At 40.8% G+C, this 15,443-nt stretch overlaps 1 protein-coding gene across 1 annotated transcript; it reads right to left on the reverse strand.

The window, feature by feature from the left end:
* Positions 1-1,087: 1,087 nt before the first annotated feature.
* LOC113838835 (GRB2-associated-binding protein 2-like) lies at positions 1,088-2,900 on the reverse strand. Its single transcript, XM_035453765.1, is given in 5 exon segments — positions 1,088-1,183; positions 1,185-1,308; positions 1,310-1,685; positions 1,688-1,895; positions 1,929-2,900. Coding segments are annotated over 5 exon segments (1,773 nt in total). The 3' UTR covers positions 1,088-1,090.
* Between the last annotated feature and the right edge of the window lie 12,543 nt (positions 2,901-15,443).

Raw genomic sequence — 15,443 nt, forward strand, 5'->3', positions numbered from 1 at the left:
CTCTTAGAGACCCTGTTGGGGCTGAGTCCTAACATCTCCCACTTCTTTATATATAACAAAACAGTTATCAAGTAAGAACTATAAGATTTTAACCATTCTATCTTAGTGCATTACTATAACTATCTGTCTTCAACTCCATCAAAGACCATAGAAGGAAAATATACAAACTCTAGAACTGAAAGAGACATCTTGCTTCCTAGACAGTCACCCAAAGTTTCTTGGCATCCATCTTTAGCCTGCAGGCCACAATGTGTCTGGCAGACTCATGCATTGGCAGTTTGTCAGTAACACTTTTTCTGTTTCCAGAAAAAAGTCTGGCAGATTCTTCCATGAAGCAGAAACCCTTTAGAACTGTCCATCTTTATTTTCCTGTGGGTCCTGCATGTCTAGTTTGTAAAACAACAGTCAAACACTTCAGGTAATAGCAGCTTCTTGCCAAAATGGCTAGTCTTGCCACGTTAAAGGCAAACTCTAGCAGGAGTTTCTTCGATACCCATCTTCTTCTCAGATGTAATTGGTGTGCCTGGAGCAGTTGTGTCTCACTGTCAAGAAAAACCCTAAACCATTTAAATGCCATATATACCATAGGTCTTTGAATGGTTTGAAGAATGTCCATCTATATATCTAGAAAACCTAACTAATATCAATAAATGAAGATCCATTCCAATACAAAGTTTCATTTCTATATCCTATTCCAACTTTTTCCTTTAAAAAGTGATAGACTATGACTATTACCATTTCTAACCAACTGAATTTAAAAGAAAACAAATATTTGGATCACCTGAGCCACTACTTTAGGGGTTCGTGCCCCAAGAAACCATGCCAGTCAGGATGCATTCACAACACTTTATCCTCCATGGAAATAAAATTAGAAATTCCCCTCCCAAGTAACTTGTACTTTAACAACTGTTGCTCCTCCCCCAGCAATTAAACAACTCAAAAACAACACAATAGAATTCTTTTGTTAACAGTCACACAATTACAATCACACTTCTTACACACGTGTGTGGACACACCATACATACAGAACATAGATACATCTTTTGAACAAAACTCACAAAGGAGAGGCAGTGTCATGGGGTGGCCATCCTTACCATAGTTTGGCATCTATGGAGGGTCTTGAGGACTGCTGTATCTTTGTCCATTTTTGTATAGTCTTTTGTAGGGCTTGGGTCTTTTTTTTTATCTATTTGGACATATTTTACTATTTCATCTGATGTGACAGATGATGTGGATGGCTTGCAATGAGGGCTCAGAGAGACTGCCTGGAAGTCCAGGGTTATGTAATTCTCATTGCCAGTACTCTTTTAGAGCTGGGTTGTTAGTGCCACTGGGTACAGGGGATGAAGACATTGGGTTTTGCATAAGGACATAGTACTCCTCTCTGTCTCTGGAGTCTGTGTTGGTGATATTATTTGTGGAGATGGAATGGCAGTCTTGGGAGGACCAAGACTTGGTGACAGGTGACTTGAAAGGGAGCTCATTGATGACAGTGTTGTTTCTCAGGTCAAGGGGTGGTGGCTTTGATTTCCGGCCAGGCTTGAGGTTGCGATTGACTGGGGGTGGCTGGATTTCCCTTTCTTGGCCAGAGATACTATGAATAGGAAGGGCTGTGGATGGATAGCCTAGTGTGTCAAAGTGATGGGGCACTGTGTTCATGGGGATGTAGGCACTGTGGGAATTGCCCCTGTTTGTTCCATAGCCAGCAGGGTAGAAGAACCTGTGTTTATGGGCACAAAGTTGTCATCAGAGCTGCCACTGTCTGATTGACCCATGATAGTCCTTTTTGGGGATTTAGCAGACCAGCAGGCAGTTTCTACACCTCGCCTTGGGTACTTGTAGTCATTGACTGGAGGTCTTTGTAGAGGGTTGCCACACCAAGGCATCTTGGGGTGCTGTGGTGGGGGAGCTATGGCTGAGTCCACTAGGAGGTCTCCAAATACCTGACAAAGGTTTCTGCTGGTTACCTTGAAGGTGTACACATCCTCATTGTCTCCCTCAGACACTGTGAGGCTCTCCATAGGGTGGCTATGGGGGATGCCAAAAGCATGGTCTTTGAATTGTCTGCTTGGCTTGGGAAGGCTATAGACGCCATGGACTTGACCACTGATTCGGCTGATACAGTGTCTATTGCCCTGGGCAAGGTTTTGTGTGGCTGTGTCACTCTCCTGTCTGGTGCTCTGAGAGAAGGTGGCACTTCTGGCATTTTCTGTCCTTTGGCTTATGCATTGGTGCGAGTGTTGATACTCCGGAGGTGTACTGGTGGACAAGGCAGGCTGGATGTGGCTTGACACAGTGGGCTGGCTAGAGTGTGAAAGGGCTGAGGACCTCCTTGTTTGGAGCAGGTGCTGACTGGAGCTGCTGAACTCAGCTGGAGAAGAGCAGAGACTGTGATTGACTGAAGAAAGGTTTCTCAGGGTGTCAGTGCTCTCTTTAGTCTGACTGAAGCCAAAGATCTGGCAGATGCTCTGGACCCAGCTATTCATGTCAGCCTCTGTATCAGTCACCAGCTGGAAGGTACGCTCATTGGTGATGATATCAAACAAAAAACTCCTTTGAGGTTCTTTTTTGTTGAAGGTCAGGGCTACATCCAACTGCATACAGAAGTTTAGGTTGATGATCCGCAGGGGTTTCTTGGAGTGTTCATTCTTATAGTATTCTAGAACATCTGGGTCACCATTTATCTTACCACTCCGCAGGATAAACCAGCGTTTCTTCCAAGCATACTGCCTCAACCTTTTCTCCGGTGTCAACTTCCCCAGCCAGCCAGTGCAAACCACATTGTTGCCAGATGACTGCAGGCTGCAGCAGGCTGGAGTGGACAAGGGCATGGGCTGCTGGGTCAGCTGGTTGTGTGCACAGCTCAAAAAGGAGGGATTCTTCAGAAGATGATTTCCCATGTTTCTTTAATAATTTTCTTAGCATTATTGCTTAATCCAAATTTAAAATGAGATATTACCAGAACCTTGTCTCTTTAATATTTCTGTGTATTTTCTCTATTTCAATCCAAGTCTCTTATGAGTTGAGGAACCCTTATTATACCTTTCAAATCCAACTATCCCAGGAGTTGAGGCACCCCTTTTCCAGTGCCTTTGCAATCCAAGTCTCTTAGAAGTTTAGGTACCCCTTTTCCAGTGCCTATTAATCCAACTCTCTCAGGAGTTGAGGTACTCCTTTTTCAATCCAGCTCTTAGGAGGTGAGGCAACTCTTTTCCAGTGCCTTTATAATCCAACTCTCTTAGGTGTTGAGGTACCAATTTTCTAGTATCTTTTTCAATCCACCTTCACAACTCCTTCCTTGCTGACCAGCCTTTCTGAGGGTGATCTCTCAGGGTCTCCTTTCTTTCCCAATAACAGTGGAACCTCCACTTGTGGCTTCCTGCACCACAACTAAGTCCGAGTACTGGGTGAAAGCCTAGAGATTTGGATGAACAACAAGATCCTGGTTGAATTTCTGGCAGAATGTCTCTTACCTTTATTGTGGAGCAGCCTTATGTACAAACTTACAAAAACCCCAGGTGAAAGATTTCACAACAGGATATTGATGCTAGTGGGGTGAGGTCAGATAAACAGGAGGTATCTGTGGTTATGCTGGAAAACAACTCTTAGAAACTCCACAGGGGTGGATCCCAATACCCTAACCCTAAACCTAACACTAAGCTTAACCTGAACCCTAATAGCACTTACCCTAAACCTAACCCAGAATCCTTAATCCTACCTCTAACCATAATTCTGAACCCTAACCCTAACATTAACCCTTCCCTCAACCCTACCTCTAACACTAACTCTTACTCTATCCCTAAACCGAACACTAACTCTAACCCTAATCCTGAAATCTAATTCTAACCATAACCCTAACCATGAACCCTAAACCTCATCCCTAAACTTAACTCTACCCCTAAACATAAATAAACCATAACCCTAACCCTGTACCCTGAATCCTAGCCCTGAACCTAACCCTATCAGTAACTTAACCATAGACACAACTCTAAACCCTAACCCTAAACCCTGAAACCTAAACCTAACCCAAACCCTAACCCTAAACTTAACCATAACAGTAACCCTAACCATAACCACAATCCTAGACCCTGACCCTAACCAAAAAACATAACCATGAATCCTAACACTAACCATAATACTAACATGAACCCTAAAGCAAAACCAAACCTTAACCCTAAACCTAACACTAATGGTAACCCTAACCATAACCATAACACTAACCCTAAACCTATCCCCTAAACCTAACCCTAAACTTAACCCTAACCCTAATACTAACTTCTAACTCTAACTCCAACTCTAAACCTAACCATAGCCCTAAACCTGAACCCTAACAATAACCCTAATCATAACACTAATCCTAATCATAACACTAACCCTAAACTTAACACTGAACTGTAACCCTAACTCTAAACTAACCAGGAACCCTAATCCTAACCCAAGCCCTAACACTAACCCTAACATTAACCCTTCACTGAACCCTACCCCGAACCCTAACCCTTATTCTATCCCTAAACCTGACACTAACTCTAACCTAAACTCTAACCCTAAGCCTGAACCCTGAACTCTAACCCTAATCCTAACCATGAACCCTAACACTAAACCCTAACCTTAATCCAAAACAAACATAACCATAACCCTGTACCCTGAACCCCAACACTAACCCTAAATCTAACTCTAACCCTGAACCCTAACACTAATACTAACCCTAATCCTACCTCTCATCCTAGCCCTAACCTCAAGTGTAACATTGAAACATAAACATAATCCTAATCCTTACCCTAATCCTGAACCCTGAACCCTGAACCTAATCCTAACCCTAACCCCAAACATGAGTTTAACCCCAAACCTAACCATAAGTATAACCATAACCCTGAATCTAACCCTAACCGTACATTCTCAAAGTCAACATCCCATTTGTATAACCTTACCTTTTTGGCTTCACTTCTCTTCATGGCTGAGGACTTTGAAGGTTTCCTCAGAGAAATGATTCAGGGCACTGCCTTTGTCTTGCATCCATTTTTCCTCATTTGGTCTTCTAGTTATACTCAAAAGTCAGATATTTCCCTCCTTCTCTGCCTTGGCAAGTATTCTATTAAGAAAAACAAATTCAAATTACAAAAATGAACAAAATTGAAATGCACAGGCAACAGCTCAAGACCACTTTTGAAGTCCGGAGCCTGACTTTATTCGGGGTTTCAGGTGGAACAAGTCATACACTGGCTGCTGCTGCACTGGCATACACATTTTTGGGGGAGACAAGACAGGTAAAGTTCTCTGTGTTACCTGATCAAATGCACCTGAGCAGAGGACTGGGAAGGAAGGGGCATGAGGAAGGGGAGGAGGCAGACAGAGGGCAAGGGAACAGAGGGAGGAGAGCAGCAAGGGAAGCCTTGGAGGAAAGCAGAGAGACAGGAGAGGGGAGTAGGGGAATTGGCAGGGGGAGAGGAGACAGGAGGAGGAGTGAAGAGTTAGTGCCACGTAGAGGTGGGGGAAGGGCTGGAAATTGAGAATAGGATATGGCAAATTATCCACAAAAAGGCATCAGTACTTATTAGTCCAACATACCAACATCAAATGCCAGTCAGCCAGCCAATTAAGAGTTACCTGGCACAGCCAGCTTCATCTTTCAAGTTAGCTTTATGCTACAACTTACAAAAAACAGGTGCTGCTGAATCCCTCAGGAACAAGAGCAGCCTGGTGGTGGATAGAAGACCTCTCAGCCCCCTTTACTCCTTGGGTGCACCTGTGGTAAAATAAGCATGGCCTTGGTTCTTCCAGAGTACTCACCATCCCAGGAAGTGCAAGGGATAAAAAAATTACTCCTGTCTTTTCTGACCATAGGAATCCTGGCTGGTCAGTGTCTGGGCAAATAAGTGTAGCCAAGGCCTTTCCCACATCCCAAAAGAAGTGGAGGACACCAGTCCATCTCCTCACTAGCTGCTGAGGCACTGTCTTCAGTAAAGACCCTCTCTGCCACTCCATCAGCATTCCAGTGGAGAATGGTGCAAACCTGCCACCAAGCTCCTGTCACAAAAGACTTCAGAGTGAGAGCTTGGTCCTTAAAGATCTCCGTGGCTCCTGGGGACATCGGTCCTGGTACCACAAGTATTTAGTCCCCAATGATAACCTAAGAAATATGCAGAAAGATGGCAGCATAATTATATACTGTGTTGCTCTTTAGTTAAATGACAATATAATTATAATTTGAATAGAAGAGAGTATTTTACTGATGTGATGTTTCTAAGCTACATGATCACTAGTGAGCTGCCTCAGAAGGAAAAAACATTTATGGTGTATACAGTTGGCAACCACCCACAAAGTTTTCTTCAAGAAACAACATATCTGTTACCCATTTAAACTCACAATCACAACACACACACACACACACACACACACACACACACACACACACCAGCCATGTTTTTAACCTGTGTTAATTACACTGTTGCTTTCTTTAAAACTTCCAGACACCTTAAAATATCTTCTGAGGCATATTTGTTTTAGCTTGCACCTTAAAGGTACCTTCTTTGTAGCCTAAAATATAGGACCAGCAAATATCTGTTTTATTGTTGGAAACTGTTCTACTTTTAAGTTATTATCTTCAGTGAACCTTAGAAACATGTCTGATACAATTGTAATTACAAAGAGCATCAATAAGCAAGAAACAGTTGCCCCCTTATTTAAAATGTGAAGGAAAATTCAGTCTTACCTATAGCAGTGAGTTTCCTGTAGTCTCTAGCATCCTATCTTTATGGAGATTATTCTGGGAATTATCCAGGAAGCCCACTCTTCCTGAGTAAAATCAACATCCACACAATCATAGACTACTGCATCCTAAAACATACAATAAAGGTATAAAAAGAAAGTTACACTGACCACACTATAAATGCAAACATCTTTGAATATAGTAACGTAATTCTCATGATTCCATCATTAATTCCATGACATAGCTAATGTAATCACCAAGTCACTTAAAAAGAAAACCAAATAAGAGGGTCACCTTGGTCATTTCTTCACATTTTGAGTGGGATATCACCATGTTAAAGAAATGCTGTTTAACAGATGATAGACAGTAAACAGATCAATAGTCTCATTACACATCAGAGAAATTGCATAAACAATTAATATCTACAAGAAAGATCGGCAAACAGGGTATACCAGCTCATGCCTTTATTTGGTTCAAGAAACAAGGAAAACTGTGATACCTCATGAATCAAGATTTGCAGTTGACGGCATATTTGTGGAAGCCTCATTCAAGTTGTTCTTAGCATATGGTAATCACCTTGCTAAAGTGTAAATACAGAGAAAACTGAAATGCCCTGGGCAGAGGAAAAGTGATTCAGTCCACTGAGCATGGAGAAGCCTGCTGCTGTGAAAGGCTAAGTACATTATTAAATTGTATCAGAGTCTTTGTTCCACAGACCCATGTGAACTCACACCCCAGCCTCAACATCCACCATAGACTACTATAAAACCCTACAGACTAAAGCAATTGTGAACAATTCCAACAGACACATCTGTGCAAACTGTGATGGAAGAAACTTCTTCAGGAATTGTTTCATCTCCATGATGACAACTCTGGTCAGAAATATTGTATTTCAGAATCTTAGTTTGGCCCATGTCATCACCATTTCTGCCAAAAAAGAGGGTCTGTACACACTGGTCATACACAGAGATGGATGGCTCTAGAGAATCAACAGACTTCCAGATGCTTTATATTTATGATTGTTTGTTCATAATGTTAGCTTAGAAAAACTGAGAAACAACATTGGGTGCTAATTATGAACATAACTGTACTCTCAGTTCTTCATTAACAAAGAAAATAAAAAATCACCCATGGCAAAGGACCACATTTTCCTACTTGACCCTCACCAGGTTAAGATGATGCTATACAATGATTGGTTTACCTCAGAGTCCTATAGCTCCAACCCTACTATGACCCTCAGTTAACAACATTTTCATTTGAAATTGATTATATTTCCTTTTATTTCTGAATGTGTTTTCACCTTGGTACAGAGGAAACCTAGAGAAAGTGTAAACATCCTGTCATCTATATTGTTAAAAAACCATTTCGCTTAATAATTGTATGTTTTGGCGCCTAAGATTTATTTTCCTGCATTTATTTATTATAATATAGAATATATATTGTATGCTTTCTCCTTTTCTTGTGTGGCCCAAAGTTGCAAATTGCTGTGAAATTGTTAACAATTCTTATATGTGGTCCCCTTTGGCACTGTGTATTGCATCAAGGTCTAGGGTACTTTCGCAAAATAAAAATTCCTGTAAGCTCTGTCTGCATGGAGTGTTTGTCCCTCACCTGCTCTGGGTCAGACACACCTGCCCATGTGTCTCTTGAATAGTATTTTGACAATGAATCATTTTCATTTTGTTCTTTATTTTATTAATTTTTTCATTTATTTTATATACTGACCAGTTTCTCTCTCACCTTACCTCCCTGTAAACCCCACCCACTCCTCTTCCATCTCCTTAAAGAATGGTGCAGGCCTCCTATTGGAGTCAACAAAGCATGGAATCAGGTTGAGGCAGGACAAAGTTCCTCCCCCACATCAAGGTCACAAGAGGTTAATCAGTATGGTTCCTGATCCCACTGATTGGAGCCCCACAAACAGACCAAGCAATACAATTGCCAATCATATGCATAGGGCCTATGTCAGTCCCATGCAGGCTCCCAACTCTCAGTCCAGGGGCTCCTCTTCCATTGCTTCAGCAGGACTTCCAGAACTCAGCCCAGTGCTTGCTTGGCTGTGGATCTCTGCATCTGCTTTCATCAGTTATTGGATGAATGCTCTCTAATGACAACTTGGGTAGTCACCTATCTGATTATAACAGATGGCCAGTTCAGGCTACATATCCACTACTGCTAGGAGTTTTAGCTGGGTAATCCTTGTAGATTCCTGTGAGTTTCCCTAGCACCAGGTCCCTCCCTAACAACAAAATGACCCATATCTAGTTATATTTCTAATTACTCTGCCCTTCCTTCCACTCCCAAGCCAGCCAACCAGATGGCACAGTTTTCCATCTTACCCCCCAACCCTACTGCCACCAGTTTACCCAGAAGATCTCTTCTGCTACACAAAGCAAAACTTTAGATGACCATAGAAATAAAAAACAAGATATTTCATGAAAAAACCAGATTTAAACAATACTTACAACCCAGCCCTACAGAAAGTGCTAGAAGGAGAATTCCAACCAAAGGAATTTAGCTGTACTTACAAAAATGCAGTCTATAGATAATCGCAAAACACCAAAACACAAAAAGGACACACACACTCACACATACCATCATATCACCACAAGAACAACAACAAAAACCCCAAGAATTACCAATCACTTGGGATTGATATCTTTTAGTATATATTCACCCATAAAAAGACACAGACAAACCGAATGAATATGAAAACAGGGTCCATTCTTCTGCAGTATATAGGAAACACAAATGAACTTGAAAGACAGGCATTCCTTCAAAATAAAGAGCCAGAAAAAATATTTCCCATCAAATGCAGCTGAGAAGCAAGCCAGTGTATCTACCCTAATATCTAACAAAATATGCCTCAAACTAATTACAAAGATGGAGAACATTTCATATTCAAAGGAAAAGTCCATCATAATGAATTCTCAATTCTTAACATTTATACCAAATACAAGGGCACACACATTTGCAAAAGAAACATTACTAAAGGTTAAATCACATATCAAACTCCACATATTAGTAGTGGGAATCTTCAACACCTCACTCTCACCAGTGGACAGCTCTGCTAGACAGAAACTAAAAGAGAAATAAGGGAAATAATAAATGTTATGACTCAAACAAATATAATGGATATCTACAGACAAGTTCACCAAAAAAAAAGAAAGAATATACCTTCTTCTCAGCACATCATGGAATCTTTTCTAAAAATGTCCAAATACTTGGACAGAAAAGAATTCCCAACACACACAAAATTTGGAATAACCTCATTAATCTTAACAGATCATAACACAAACAACAGAAAGCCTACAAACTCTTGGAAAATGAACAACTCTCAACTGAATTATCACTGGGTTGAAAAAGAAATAAACATAAAAATTAAAGACCTCCTAAAATTCAATGACAATGAATGCACAGTATATCCAAACTTAAGTGAAACTGTGAAAGCAGTGCTAAGAAAGTTCAAACCACTAAGTACTTATGAAGAATTTGTAGAAATCTCACACTATTGACTTAACAGCCCACCTAAAATCTCTATCATTAAAAAAAATTAACAAACTCATCCATGAGTATTAGACAGCAGGAAATAATCAAAAACCTGCCTGAAATCACTAAAGTGGAAACAAAGAACAATACCAAGAATCAGTGAAACTAACAAGATATCCAAACCAACTAAAAGGTATGGAGAAAATATCCAAATTAATAAAATTAGAAAATGGGGGGGCATAGAAACAGATACTGAGGAAATCCAGGCAATATTTAGGCCATACATCAAAAACCTGCACTCCACAAAATTGGAAAATATAAAAGAAATGGACAACTATCTTGTTAGGTACCACATATACAAATTAAGTCAAGACTAGATAAAAAAATTTAAATAGTCCTATAGTCCCTAAAGAAATAGCACTAGTCATTAAAAGTCTCCCAAATGAAAAAATCCCAGGGCCAAATGGATTCAGTCTGTAATTCTACAAGAATTTCAAAGAAGAGCTAATGCCAATAATCCTCAAATTGTTCCACACAATAGAAACAAAAGTATCTTTGCCAAATTCTTTTTATGAGGCTGCAGTTACCATGATACCCAAACCACACAGTGTGTCAACTAAGAAGAAGAATTAAAGACCTATCTCCCTCATGAACATTGATGAAAAACTACACAATAAAATACTGGAAAACCTACTGCATGCCTTTAATACCATCATTGGAGAGGCAGAGGCAGGTGGATCAAGGTGAGGCCAGCCTGGTCTAAAGAGCAAGTTCCAAGACAACCTCCAAAGCAATGTAGAGAAACCCTGTCTTGGGAAAAAAAAGAAACAAGCAAAAAACAACAACAACAACAACAAACTGGCAAAACAAATCCAGAACACATGAAAGAAATCCATCCACCCTGATAAAGTAGGCTTCATCCCTGAGATGCAGGGATGTATCTACATAGTAAAACTGGTAATATAAACAAACTGAAAAATAAGAAACAGATGATCATGTCATTAGGTACGAAAAAAACTTTTAGACATGTAAAATCTGCTTAGCCATGAACCTCACTCCACCCAAGGCTGTATCTTATGACCAGACCTCAGTGTTGTCTCTCAGTCCAAATACCCAGACACAGTCCTAGAACCACATGACATCCACTGAACAATACAAAACAGAGAACAAGAGCAATGCTGTCCTCTAGACATGTGAAGAAACTTCACCTTGATTGTCCCTGGGAATAGAGCATCTCCCCCAGGATGATGACCCTTGAATCAGAAACTTCTGTTAGAGGCTGGACCTGAATTTCTGCTAAGATACATTGCACAGATGAGCAGCCCTGGCAGGATAAGCTTAGGACCATAATTGGGAATTCAGAGTGTGAACCTTGTGTGATGGCCCTTGGCATACTAAAATCTTATACTAGTTATGCATGTCTACCTTCTTGCTCACAAAAGTTATGATGAACTTCCTGTGACTGATGATTGCCTTAAGTGCATCCAGATGAGGAAAGGAGACCTTTTCTAAACCAAATGCCAGACAACAGATTTTTAAAGAACAATATTTGATTTCTATTATACACCTAAAACAACTTGTTTTGTTCTAGTTGCTTTATAAGCAAAAAAAAAAGGAAGCAAAGTTATTCATGATTTGTATGTGTTTGTTAGCATGTTCAAGAGAATGTTTTCTGTGTGTACAGGTGACACAACAGAAAAGAGCCTGTCAGATGCCCTGAACCAGGAGTAGCAGGTAGATATGAATCTCCTGATAGGGGTGTTGGGATCTAAACTCAGGATGTCCAAGAAGAGTATGTGATGAGCCACCTGCCAAGCCCAGTAACACTTTTAATCCACAAATTTAAAAGTCTTTCACTGATTAACAACAATACATATAGAAATAAAATATATAAATGAATCTAGGGAATATGTTGCATCAAAATTGAGATATAGTTTATAGTTAATTTGCAACATAAACTGAATAAAATCCAAATACAATTTCCAACTATTTCTAAGAGAAAAGATGATTCCAAGAGTACATACAAAGTGAAAACATTTCAGAATGCACAATGCAATTATATGAAAAAAGGAAGAAAATTCAGATGGTGGTGGGTCATGCCTTTAATCCCAGCACTTGGGAGGCATAGGCAGGTGGATCTCTGTGAGTAGGAGACCAGCCTGGTCTACAAGAGGTAGTTCCAGGACAGCCTTCAAAGCCACAGAGAAATTCTGTCTCCAAAAACCAAAATAAAGAAAGAAAATACAGTACACACCTTGATACAATATGACTTCTACATTTACCAGGGAAGCAACAATAATAAAGAAGGTCTACGATATTTGTAACAGAATAGAGAATGGAGAGAAAAAGCCAAGAACAAAACAGGAAAATGAGCTTTTATCCAAAAGACCAAAGCAATCTCAGCCAAACACAGGTAACTATGTTTCAATGTGTACAGAAATTAAATAAAGACAGATTTCACATTTCCAACAAAAAAGTGACCCCTAAACAGTTAATTTTCTGACCCTCCAGCAACTAATATTTCTTCCAGAGAGGCCCCATGCTCTGGGGCCCTCCCAGAAAATGTAAGCCATCTCCTACAGAGCCTTCTATGACTCTACAGCCCCTTGTTACCCCTTGTGGTTTCAGGCAAATCCGGCCACAGTGATGTCCAATCAAAACACAATGTATAGAATAATTTAATGCCTGCTTCTGTTGAATGGATGATGTCACAAGATGTGGCATCTTCCCTATTCACCTGCAAAATACTATGCTAACCTGAAATACCTCTACATTGCAGAGAATCCTTTTGTGCCCTGGAACTGAACTTCACCTGAATCACATGATGGTGGCTGTCAGTAGCTGTCAGTGTTGAAAACACTCTAATCATGTATTGCTGAAGGATGATTCCCATGCCCTCCTTTCTAACAGTTTCTAAACTATCTTGTAACATTTGTAAGACAAACCTGAAAGTGGAATGTAAAATCCAGAACTTCTAGAATCCAGACCTTCAGTTTTCCAATCTGTCTTCCCACTGCTCAACAAAAGCAAAGCCTGTATCACTGGACAGTGATATTACCAGCTCATAGTCTCCCTTGCCAGGAAGGCAGAGCCTCCCTTTCTCCAGGGAATCCACACTCAACAAAGCTCAGAGGCCAAGGTTTGGGTCCAGCACTGCTACTTCTTACAGGTTAGATAGAGGGAGGGATCTGCGGATTAATAAAGACAAAACAGCCAGTCACTGTTCAAAGAAGAATGACAATTTTATTTACAGGGGAGTTGAATTCTATACCATCAGCAGCACCCTAGGAAGTAAATCAGATCAAAGTCCAAGCTCTTAAAACCCTGGCAATATGCGGAAAATCTGCGTATTTGTAAACATGCCTTGTTGTCAGTAGGGAAAATAGGAAATAGCACCTAGCTGTGTGGCAGCCAGTAGCTCCCCCAGGGTAATGCAGATCAACCACACATAAGAGAAGAAAAGGACACTCCCAGAGGTACCCTACTGGTCACCCCTTAAAAATATAAAAATAGAAATTAGTATCTGTCTTAGTATTTCCAGGATGTCAACATCTATCTTGCCCATCATTGAAAAGCCTGCCTGGGCCGTGCAGACCCTCTGTCTTAGGTAAACAGATATCCCTTGAAAATAACCCATCATTGATAACTCAATTGTCCTGCAACTCAGCTAGACATGCACTGAGGGGTAGGTTGCTGTCAAGGAAAGCATGATTTGCTTTCTCCACAAATGGCTCTTGACTTGCTGTTTTTTTGTACCACAGGCAGACTAGGGCTAAAAGGATGCTGCCCAGATTTTAATCGTGTGGTCTAGTGATCCCTTTTCATACCTGAAGTGACCTTTAGTATGATTCCAAAAGACAGAAGTCTCCCTAAAGAGGAGGCACCCTGATCTCACAAGTCTAAATAATTTTGAGTAGCTAATTGAGAAATCTAGAAAAGTTACCCAATTAAAATTTAAATTGCCCATTCAGACTAGAGAATAAATATAATTCTTAGTATCTTCAGGCAGACAGAAGCTCCCCTGAGAACTATGCAGTATGCTTGCTGTGTTAAGTGCCTGAGGGGCAGCTAAGACAGAAACTCCCAGCACAGTTTCTGGCTGTCTGTAGCAATAGCATTTTTATACATTGACTGGAGTCAGCCAAAGCTACATCTCCCAAGGCTGCAAGTTATCTAAGTTCTGACATTGACCTTACCCTAGCCTTCTCCCCTCTGACCTGCTGTAGGTCATCTGTGGCTGCTTCCCTCTCCTGCATCTGGGGAACAAACCCAGTTCTCTTTTCTCGTCTGTTGGTACTCTCTCTGACTCAGTGCCCTTCCTGACCATGTCCAAAGCAACATCTAGAAGGCTCTGTGTATTTCCTCCTCCCCATGCCCTGCTCTCTCTAATGCAATAACATTTTTAACTGAAGTTTTTGTTGGTCTGATATCTAAACAAATCCCAATAAACCCATGCATGTCATTTGTATTTACTATTGCTCTATTTTTCTCATTTTTTATTTTATATATATTTTCTTTTTTTTCTATATTTTCCTTTTTTAATTTCTTTTTGAGACCTTGCTACTCTATTTCCAATCCAAATCCTTCGAAGCTGAGGCACACTTATAATACCTTACCAGCATAACTCTCTCAGGAGTTGAGACAAACATATTGATACACCCACTCCTACCTTGATATTGATGCTGGACAGCAAATCCACTAGTGATCCGTCAGTGTGTATTCCCTTCTTTCTTGATCTTGGTGAGGACCTCCACTATGTAGCATTCCATGCTACAACTTCTTACAGGTTCCAGCAAGGGACATGCATATTAATAAAGACAAAACAACTGGTCACTCTTGAAAGAAAAATGCCAATTTTATTTAGAGTGGTGTTGACTTCTATAGCATCAGCAGCTCCCTAGGAAGTAACTCAGATCAAATTCCAAGCTCTTTAGCCCCTGGCAATATGCAGATAATCTGCATATTTGTAAACAGGCCTTTTGGGAGGAGGGAAAATAGGAAATAGCACCTAGCTCTGAGGCAGCCAGTAGCTCCCCAGGTGTACTGCTGATCAACCCTAGATAAGAGAAGAATAGCAGACTCCCAGGGGTCCCCCATGCCAAGGGCCACTGCCCAGCTCAACACAGGGACCAGCAGAACTTCAATGTGGCTCATGGTCCTTCCCAGCCCAAGTAGTTCAGATTCTATAGATCAGCCCATCTGCTCTTCCTGGTCTGGGGACACAGGCCCACACACCCACCTTGGCATG

Source organism: Cricetulus griseus, unplaced genomic scaffold (genome assembly GCF_003668045.3).
Source record: "Cricetulus griseus strain 17A/GY unplaced genomic scaffold, alternate assembly CriGri-PICRH-1.0 unplaced_scaffold_207, whole genome shotgun sequence".
NCBI lineage: Eukaryota > Metazoa > Chordata > Mammalia > Rodentia > Cricetidae > Cricetulus > Cricetulus griseus.